This window comes from Xenopus laevis, chromosome 4S (genome assembly GCF_017654675.1).
Source record: "Xenopus laevis strain J_2021 chromosome 4S, Xenopus_laevis_v10.1, whole genome shotgun sequence".
NCBI classification, from domain to species: Eukaryota; Metazoa; Chordata; class Amphibia; order Anura; family Pipidae; genus Xenopus; species Xenopus laevis.
Window position 1 is genome coordinate 3,049,108 of NC_054378.1, and position 10,568 is coordinate 3,059,675.

The 10,568-nt window shown below is 41.7% G+C and overlaps 1 protein-coding gene across 1 annotated transcript; it reads right to left on the reverse strand.

Moving 5' to 3' along the window:
- Window positions 1–346: 346 nt before the first annotated feature.
- LOC121393155 lies at window positions 347–9,561 on the reverse strand. Its single transcript, XM_041560792.1, has 7 exons — window positions 8,039–9,561; window positions 7,835–7,863; window positions 7,531–7,653; window positions 6,159–6,225; window positions 4,522–4,629; window positions 2,432–2,827; window positions 347–1,575 (listed from the first exon to the last, which is right to left on the reverse strand). Exons 1-7 carry the CDS (start codon window positions 9,167–9,169, stop codon window positions 601–603), a joined length of 2,829 nt encoding a protein of 942 aa, XP_041416726.1. The 5' UTR covers window positions 9,170–9,561; the 3' UTR covers window positions 347–600.
- Between the last annotated feature and the right edge of the window lie 1,007 nt (window positions 9,562–10,568).

Here is a 10,568-nt window from a genome sequence, read left to right on the forward strand (position 1 = left end):
ATTCGAATATTCACCACTGCCGAATACATTTACAAGTCAATGGCAGAGGTCCGTTGACCCATTTGAAGATGTTAATAGCTTTCCTGACTTTCAGTTTTTGTTGGAGGAACAGGGGCGCTCCACCAATGAGGCGAGTTGAGACACTCGCCTCAGGCGGCAGCGCCCCCCTGGTTGCCAGGGGCGGCAAAAATGCCGCTCCTGGTAACTAAGAGCCGAATTTCCGGTTTTCAAACCGGAAATTCGGCTCTTCTAGTGCAGAGAGCGCTATTGCGCTCTCTGCACTAAGCGTCGCGGACCGCCCCTGCCCTCTCCGGCGCTATAAAGGTTAGTGCCGTGGGGAGGGGTGGGGGCGGCGAAAGAAGGCCGCCTCAGGCGGCATTATAGCCAGAATCGTCCCTGTGGAGGAAAATTCAATTTGAGTTTCATTCGTATTTGATTCAGGTTGTTCCCATTTGATCGAATTTTAAGCATTCAAATTTTTATCATAAATAACCTCCCATTCGAGTTTGTTTTGTTTTTTCCCCAGAAAAGTCCACTGAAGTTCATAAATACCTCTGTACTGCTAGTGATAAGACAGAATCAGTTACCATGATAATCCTTTTATAGCATGGTTGAATCCAACGAAGTGCTATCACCCAAACCCTGGTCTCCGAACTTAGTGGCAATAAACTTGGTCTTTATGGTGAGCTGATCTTTGCCATTGTGTTCATCACTGTTGAGTGTATGGAAATGAACTGTCTTCTCTTTCCTGGGCTTCCTTTCTGTACTTTCTTCTGACCATGAATTCTGGTGTGAGCCTTGGCAATCCCAGCCTTTGATGATAGGTTCAGATCCTGTAGGGCTTCGGAGAACATATGCAGTCATAGCATTATTATTGTGATAGTCACAGATATTTCCAGGAGTGGAAACAGATACTAATGGGTGATAGGACTCTGATTTAGGCTGGGCTGCTCCCTCTTGTACCCCTACTGGGCTAAAACTTGTTTCCTCCACTGTTTTGGGGGAAGGGAATCTGTTTGAAACATTTCTTGGAAGAGAGGACCTTTTAGCAGGAAGTGGTGGCATTCTGGGGTCAATCATATGACTTCTATGGTATTTATCCTCTCTGGTGTGATGCAAAGGGCTTGGGGAAGAAGAAGAAGGAGGACTTTTAGAGGTTCTAGCTGAAAGCTTTGAGGCATCTTTGCTTTGGAACACACTGGATACATTTTTGGGATTTGATCTGGAAACAAGTTCTGTGTTGTTTTGGTCAGCTTTTAGAGTTGTATCAACAGTCTGAGTGGTATCAGTGATGGACAACCCAGCCATATTTTTGTTCCAGTGTGTAGAATACTTATCAGAAGGAGATGTAAGCCCTAGAAATGTGTCAAGTATCTTTTGGGCAGATTGGTAGTCAAATGAAGGCTCTTGAGACAGCATCTGACCCCAGCCAAGCGTGGCATCATCCCCTGAACTTTCAGAACTGCTAACTCTGGTACAGTGGCTATGAAGGCGATGAGCAGGCAGAAGATTTGAAAGAGAAAGATTAGCTCTTATGCCCCCAGCCGTTCTTTTGTCTACTCCGGTCTCACCATCCTGTAGGAAATATAAAAAATATTTTTTTATTATAGATTGAAATTCTTCTAGTTACCTTTGAAGCTATGTAGGACAAAAATGATAGCTTAACAAGGAATACAGCTTGAAACTCTGTATTTTAAACTTACCGTACTAGCTCAATTCAGCAGTAGGGTTGCCACCTGTCCGGATTTCACCTCGACAGCCCGGTTTTTGGAAGGGCTTTCCGGATGAAAAGTGCCTGTCCGTATTTCCAAATTAGGATATCTGGACAGGCCATTGACGTTAATGACATGGCGATAAGCCAATTGCTGATTGCCACGTCATCAGTCCTGCCCCTGCAGTCATCTGCCCCGCCCCCTTACATCACTGGTCTGCCCCAACATCATTTGCCCACCCCCCGACATCATCCACCCGCCCCCTGAAGTCATCCGCCTGCCCCTTTTCCCCGATCTGAGAAGGTGGCAACCCTATTCAGCAGTCACAAAAGTAGGGCCTATGCTTTATAGGAGTTCCTAATCTTCTAAACATGCTACAACTTTTGTAAGTTTTTGTTTTGGTGTCAGTGACAATGAACATGCTCTGTTTGCTCTGTATAAACTTAGGGTTATAGGAACATTTCCTTGTATAATGACTTTTTCCCTGACTGCTGTAACATGTTGTGTCGTGGTGCACCATGTGATATTTATTTTTATATTCAGCTCATGTTACTTTTTTCATCCAAATTGATTGAGCGATGTTAAAATAATCAAAATTAATGGAAAAGCCTGAACATTTACTCATTTAGTGATCTCATTAAATTCTTCTATGCTCAAATTCTCATAATATGTCAAACAAATATAAAATTATCAAAGCTATTTTAGTATCTGGATCTTACGTAAGAGTTGGCTTTGTCTTTTCTGTCATCCGAAAAACTCTCCCCGAGATTAGGAAAGCGAGGAGAAAGCAGTTTATAACGAGGCAGAGTCTCCTCTATGCTGCAGTCACTCTCAGTGGAGCTATAGAGGGAGCGAAGGACAGGGAATGACTTGTCTGCTCCTGGGCTCCAAGGGGAGAAAGCGGTCAGACATGGTTGAGTTGGGACCTTCACTATCTCCTTTTCCGCTTTGCTTTGTAAATCTCTGCCAGATTTATCCTGAGGAGCCTCTGAAAAGATTCTAGTGGAGATTAGGTTCTGGGGTGTTTGCACTTGGCTGGTGCCATCAGGAGAATGGTGGGAGGCATTAATTGTTTCCAGCATATTTGGAGGCAAATTGGCAAGTAAAGAAGAGACCTGGAATGGAACAACATATAATGGAAAATAAACCTTTAGATTCTAATTGTGTATAGGTAGTAAAATAATGATAGGTGTTGAATTACTTTTTTGCTGTTACATGATAATAACAAAAACAAAGTGAAAACAAAGATATAGAACCTTTTAATTAGGAACCCACAATAAATATTAGTTGATGCAGAGAAGACAAACCAATGGGCAATACATTTCTTTCCCAGGCGGGAAGTCAAAGATCAGTGGCATAAGCATAGAGGAAGCAGACCCTGCGGTTGTGGGGAGCCCGTGGAACAGGGGGCCTGGACCACAAGATCTTGTTCCTCTAAAGTTATGTAGAACCCCCTTCCACCAACCAATTTCTTGCCTTCGATCAGGGAAGGAGGAGGCTAGCAGCTCCGGCATGGGGTGGAGAGGGGCGGGGTGTGGGTGAACACAGGGTGGGGAGTAGGTGGAGATGGAGCAGGGAGTGGGCAGGAAAGTGGTTGGGGCTTCTAGTTCTTCTTGCCCCTCCAAAGCCCTAGTTACTCCACCTGCAAAGAAACTAAGACAAACGAGTGCCCTGTATTTAATGCTGAGCAACTGGGGCTTCATTGCATCGGTCAGCACCACATTCTGTGCATTATGCTGAATTTTTATTGGTGCTAGGGGCACAAATGCCGAGTGTGTGGGCATTAAGGTAAACAAGTTTGCAAATGTGCCCGACCCATAGAAAATTCCCAGAACATAACAAAGCATTCTTCGACTGCAGTAAAGAAAATGGAATTCAATTGATAACAATAAAATGTCATTATTTGACAACAGTACCCCTGTAACAAGGCAGCAGGTTGTAGAGAACTTGGCAGCACCAAACTGTTTTTTCAGCCAAAAGAGTTTCATGACATGCATTTAAATATACACCAGCAATAAAAGTCTGTTCTCTTCACATTTCATATTTATGACCATCTGTTAATTGATTTCTAAGCCAATTATTACTCGAGAATGCATCCATATTATCAGCCCATCCCATCAGTTATGACTCAATCAAAAATACTTAAAGGAGAACTAAACCCTAAAAATGAATATGGCTAACAATGCCATATTTTATATACTGAACTTATTGCACGAGGCTAAAGTTTGAGCTTGTCAATAGCAGCAATGATCCAGGACTTCAAACTTGTCACAGGGGGTCACCATCTTGGAAAGTGTCTATGACACTCACATGCTCAGTGGGCTCTGATTGGCTATTGAGAAGCTAACAATGACAGCAGCACATGTGCAGTAAATCAGCAGAAAAGAAGATGGGGAGCTACTGGGGCATCTTTTGGAGATCTTTGGGGCTGTGGTTGTCTTGGGCTGGTACAGAAGCCCAAAACATAATGTACAATGTTTCTAGCCTACTACTTTAGTTAAGCTTTAGTTCTCCTTTAATGCATTAATTTAAGTTTGATTGAAGCACCAGTGTGGGCCCAAGTAGTGTTGGATTGGCCCCGTAACTCACGTCACTGGTTAGTCAGATTGTCCCTTTCATTTATCAGTTGTGTTCCAATCACACCACAGTCTGCTAAATTGTGTATTATGGGAAGCACACATACAGTTGTGTTGAAAAATTACAACATTTTTGCCAATAATGAACCCTGAATGTAAATAAAAGGGTAGTGGAATAAGAAGGCCGTAATTTAATATAACTACATATAACATTTTTGTATGGAGCATCTTACATTCAATTTCTCCAGAGCGCGGATGGTACTTTGGGCCCGGACCAAATGATCAAGGAGTTCTGTGATCTTCTGGTTAACCGAATCCTTTTCTGTATCCAGTTTTTTTGGCTATGGAAATAGTAAATGGAGACAGAAGAAGAAGTTCTTTAAAATGAACTCTAGATGTTAGCAATCACCCATTGACAGCTATTGGCACTACACAAAAGTAGACCACCTTCTTCTAAGATAAGACTACACAAAGGGTTAGATCAAAATGCATGGAGGAGGGCTGTGCATGAAGGAATGTTATCAACTTAGTGATAATGGATAAGAGCTGAGAATGGAGGCAGAATAGGTTGGCGCAAACTGATCACAAAGGTCTTCGTCTCAGCTCTCATGGAAGGGGGTAATTCATGGAGGAAGGTTATGCATGGGGGAATGCTGAGCACTGAGGGAGAATGGAAAGGTAGGAGAGCAGGGTGCTACTAAGTGTTTGAGAAGGTCTAAGCTCTGGTGGAAGATGACTATTCATGGAGGAAGGTTATGCATGGGGGAATGCCGAACACTGAGAGAGAATGGAAAGGTAGGAGAGCAGGGTGCTACTAAGTGTTTGAGAAGGTCTAAGCTCTGGTGGAAGAGGGTAATTCATGGAGGAAGCTTATGCATGGGGGAATGCCGAGCACTGAGGGAGAATGGAAAGGTAGGAGAGCAGGGTGCTACTAAGTGTTTGAGAAGGTCTAAGCTCTGGTGGAAGAGGGTAATTCATGGAGGAAGGTTATGCATGGGGGAATGCTGAGTACTGAGGGAGAATGGAAAGGTAGGAGAGCAGGGTGCTACTAAGTGTTTGAGAAGGTCTAAGCTCTGGTGGAAGAGGACTATTCATGGAGAGGTGGTGCTAAGAACAGATACAGAACTGGAGAAAAAAGACAATAAGTTGTGTAAAGGGCACAAAAAAACTGTCATCATGATGGAACACTGATAATCTCACACTCAAATAGATGAATTTGGGGTGAGAATATACTACTGTATATACAATTGCTTTGTTTCATGCCATACAAAACATGCCCTATAAAGCTTATGTTTCATTTGTTTTGGGTGAGTCTCACCATTTACTGGCAGCTCTGCGCATTCATTTGCAGTACATGTTTTCCAGTCCTGCTTCTACATAATCTTCTAGATCCTTCTAGAAGTACCAATTTAACTTTTATGAATCATCTAAGAGACTCCCCAGCCTTCTATAGTCATGGTCTTAAGGCTTTTGTATAAATTACAGCGTATATCACCACTATTAACTGTTAGCTTCATTTATTAATACCCTAACTTTAAATGCAAAGCACTAAGGGGTGCAAAATTGCACCCTTGGTGCTTATTCAGGAACTAATTGCATCTGGGCCATATGCAGATGATAAGCACATGGCTCTTTGCACCCTGTGGCCACTGATGCTCACATTAGGGGTCACTTTTTATTCCCTGGGGAGCAAGTGCGTGAATTTGTCCTTTAATGCTCACAAGCACTTGCTCCCCATGGAATTCTGCTTTTTATACTGAATATGCTGAATAAACAAATAAACCCGAGATAAGAGGCGCAGACCACCCTTATTTTTATTGCCTGTTGCTTTTATCATTTTGCCCTTAAGAATAGTTACTATGAAACTCACAGAGCAGCTCACATTGCTTTTCTCTTGGTGTTCATTCATCTGTGCGTTGGAAAACTCATCCATCATCCTGAAGTGTAAGGAGGAAAGAGAAATCATAACAATATAAATAACATAATAATAGAAATGATAATAGTCCCCAGGGAATGCTCCTCTCTGCACCGATAATCATCCAAGATGGAGGGAACCTATGTGCCGGCACCTCTTGGGTCAAGTGCTGCCTACAGACAGCACATAGTCGACAGGTTATTCTGTAGGTCTCTGTATTCTAGAACTGAGCAGAGAGGACTGAGGCAAGTTACACATCACAGGAGTGCAAAGTGCAAACAATTGCCCAATAGTAGTGGGTATTTTTTTGCAGTTTGCATTATAAATGACCCCCAGGTCCCCCACGATCTTTTGATTGACCTCTCGGGGTACCATCTCTTGCCGACTGTTTATATTTCTGAATCACCTCCTATCTATGAGGACGCGTCATCACAGTGATCGGCCACGTTTGTTCCGCCCAACATGGATGCGATCTGTATGCAATGATGGAGTCCTAGACGCTACTGCACAATGCAAACGCTTGAGAAAAGGAAGAAATATTTCCCGAAACGTCCCGTGAGTGCTTTATACTGTGGCTGGACTTTATACAGATAAGTGACATACTATATTGCAAAAGGAATTATACTTTATTACATTTTAAACAAGCTAATAATGCTAATCATAGGCTATTTTAACAGAGCCATGCCTCAACTATTTAAACAAATGTGCACCACCAAAACAATACATCAATTAACAAATCAAAATGCTTTTGTTTAGTATCAGTGGGTGTGGATCAAGATTACACCCTTGACTTTTTTTTTTAGGCGCCATATTGGTACACCTCAACTGGCTTTGATCGGTGCACATTTGTTTAAATAGTTGAGGCATGGGTCTGTTAAGATAGCCTATGATTAAGTGTTTGTAACACGAAACGCTGTGGACACAATAAACTTTGTTTACACTTTGAACTAACTGCCTGGTGGAAGTTTGCCTTCGTTGAGTGCCTGCTACTAAGAATTTTCGGGCCACTTCCTTTATGTGGTGAGTGATCAGTCTGTACCTGGAGACCCTAACCTCAGATTAATTCAAGATAAAGCCTATTAAAGTCTACTTAATTAGGGTATATTTTACAAATGAAGCTCTGCCATTTTCTTTTATCTTGCCAAAAACATAACAATAGGGACATACTGTATTGGTACTGCCCAAGGCACTAAACAAAAGGCAGGTGATATTTCATATTGGTTTTTGTTCACATTCTGTGCTAATACCTAGGTATGATCTCTGAAGATTGGGGTAGACAACTCTGGAGATGTTATACAATATATTTGCTGTTCTACAGGCGTCTCACCTTTTGGATGTATCTCTGAGGTTTTCCATATTTTTTTCAGAGGCCTGGGATGTTACTGAGTCTCGCCACCAATCTGGAGGAGGTATTAGGGGTACTGGTGTGGTAGGATCTGAAGTAAATTCACTATTGGAACATAACAGAGATAGATAAGTGAAATAAAAGTCTCCCATAATGGAAAAATGGGTACTTAAAACAAAATCACAGGCAAACAGATATACAATTACAGACCAAAACATGGAGAGGGAAATGGGCAGAAAAAGGTGAACAGTATCTCAAGACACATTAATAAACTCAATAAACTGACCTGCTTGGGGTTGTATCATCAAATACTTCCTAAGGAGAAAATAGATCCTGGTTAATTATTGAAAATGTAATGTGACTAGAAGCCTGGCCGGTCGCAGCGCTGAATAGACGTGCACACGTGAATAGGTATGCTCACCTGTACAGTCCCACACAGCCGGCAGAGTGAGGAAAGAGGGGACCCTAGGCATGTGCCTACATTACTTACTTTTCCTTTCTTGTGACCTTCTTTTTTTTCTCTCCCTGTCTGTTCAAAGAGACTTCCACCTCTGGATTTCTCCTTTGCCTGAATGCCACCATGTTGTCTGTGAATTTCAGGGTTCTGTAGTGCATGCCTTACAATCGTCACACCAGATTTTGGTTCAGCCATTTCCTTATTCCATACCACGGAGGAAGCAGAATCAGGACTTGTACTCAGATCTCGACTTCTTCTTAAGCCTGGCCTGTCTGCAACTGGTATTGACGCACCGGAAGCTTCTGCTTTTTCTTGACCCTTCCTCCTGACACCCTGTTGCTGTACTGCTGTTGTATGATGGCCTTTGTTCCCTCTAGAACCTGAGCTATCAGTACTTGAGTTTTTCAGGAGTGTCTGAGCACTAGCCTTCTGCCCTTTCACTCCCAAAGAGTTCAGGTTTGAGGGACTCAGCACCTGGAGGGTTATCTCATCCAGGAATTTTGAAAATGTTTGCTTTTCTTCCTTGATGTTCCTTTTATACGTCTTTTGTTCTTTCCTTGTATCTTTTTCTGACAGCACTTCCATGGACCGTGCTCTACGGCCTCCATTTTTCAGATTTCCCTTATCTGTCCCTTTACCATCAAGGAATCCTGCATCCATTCCATGTCCAGGAGGGACTTTCAAATTGTTTGATCCAGCATTACAAACTCCTGTTGAAAGTCTTTCTGTGCTATCTCTTTCAGATCTTCTCCGAACCAGTTTCCCACTGTGTTTCCCAGTAGAAACCCTTCTTTCATCATCATTTCTCCTCCCCTTTCCCACAGTAAGGTCATTACAGGAGCGGGAATGGGGGTCATGAGAGTGGTATCTTGATAGCCCTTCCTGACTTCTAAAGTTGGATTCTGAAGACCAAGATGAGGAAGAAGATGATGGTGAGGAGGAGGAGAGAGATTCTGCATAGTAAGGTTCTTGGACTTCATTCCAGCTTGATCCCACATTTAGTTGCTCTTTTGCTGGTCTGTGTAGAGCAGAGCGGGGCAATGGGGTGAAGAACTTTTCCATGACTTCCAGCTTCCCAGTTGCCACTTCACGAACACCTTGTTCTTCCCAAGAAGCTCTTGCTTCTGAAAGGCCTATTTTTCTTGTCTGTCTTTGCATATTCATCTCGGAAATATACTTTTCCCTTGTGTTCTTGCAACTGTGCCTCCAACAGAAATGATGTTCATGGCCAAAAGTTGATTAAAAAGAAGTAGGACCAACACTGACGTAGGTAATGTAGCTCTTTGACATTAGGGCACATGGTTGGAAAATGTAACTCATCACAAATTGAAGAATATTGATTGACCTCAGGGCTCAGCTGACCTAAGTAAGAAATCCATTCCGCTATCACAGTTGACAAGAGACGCTGCATTCAATGATAAAGCATTGTGGCATTTAGTCAATGGTCCACAATTATGTAACGTTTCTGAGGGGCGCTTTTATTAATGGAAGAAAAGCAAAATGGGGAGATTTTGGGGCCTGTGTAGGATAAAGCTCCCATCCAAAAAACAAAAACGAAACTGCGTCAGTGTATATTGTTTTAATGTTGTCAAAGAAAATAGTCCACCCCAACAGATAAGTCTGCATAAAATATGTAAAAAAATAAATAAATAAATAAAAACAAATAGAAAATCTGCAAAATATATGATATGATAAAAGGATATTATACATAATTATGTTGACTTTTGGGTTCAGGTTCCGTTTTCAGCATTTGCTTTGGTTTCCTTAGCTCATACCTCCTTAATTCATACAGTCACACGCTGATCTTTATAGTGATTTAAATATATTGCTATATAACATTATTAATAAGATCGTATATTGATGAATTTTCAAGCAACACAGTATACCAGTCAATTAATGTAGACGCTGCGTCGTCAATATCATTAAAATGCTTTCTCTTATAAATATATAGGGGCAGATTTACTATGGGTCGAATATCGAGGGTTAAGTTAATTAACCCTCGATATTCGACTGGGAACTAAAATCGTTCGACTTCGAATATCGAAGTCGAACGATTTTGCGCAAATCCTGCGATCGATCGATCGAAGGATTTTTCGTTCGATCGAAACGATTAAATCCTTCTAATCGAACGAATCGAAGGATTTTAATCCAACGATCGAAGGAAAATCCTTCGATCAAAAAATCACAGGCAAGCCTATGGGGACCTTCCCCATAGGCTAACATTGACTTAGGTGGTCGAATTTTTTTTTAAAGAGGCAGTACTTCGATTATCGAATGGTCGAATAGTCGAACGATTTTTACTCCGAATCGTTCGAATCGTTCGAATTCGATCGAATTCGATCGAATTTAACCAATTCGATGGTCGAAGTACCCAAAAAATACTTCGAATTTCGAATTTTTTTTCATTCGAATTCTTCACTCGAATTTTGTAAATCTGCCCCATAATGTATAAATATAATGGTTTTATAAGTGAACAAGAAACAAGTACTGTGTGGCCTGTAAGATATGTAGCTACACGTTGTGCTTTTTTGTTAATTTTTAAGAGATTGTAATGCTGTGAAGT

What these genes read in the sequence shown, in the direction of transcription:
- LOC121393155 (XM_041560792.1), bottom strand. Translation starts at nt 9,169, where the DNA reads ATGAATATGCAAAGACAGACAAGAAAAATAGGCCTTTCAGAAGCAAGA. An exon ending in GATGATACAACCCCAAGCAG is followed by an intron (nt 7,654 to 7,834) that starts GTCAGTTTATTG and finishes ATGTTCCAATAG; the next exon opens with TGAATTTACTTCAGATCCTA. An exon ending in GCGCTCTGGAGAAATTGAAT is followed by an intron (nt 2,828 to 4,521) that starts GTAAGATGCTCC and finishes GTTCCATTCCAG; the next exon opens with GTCTCTTCTTTACTTGCCAA.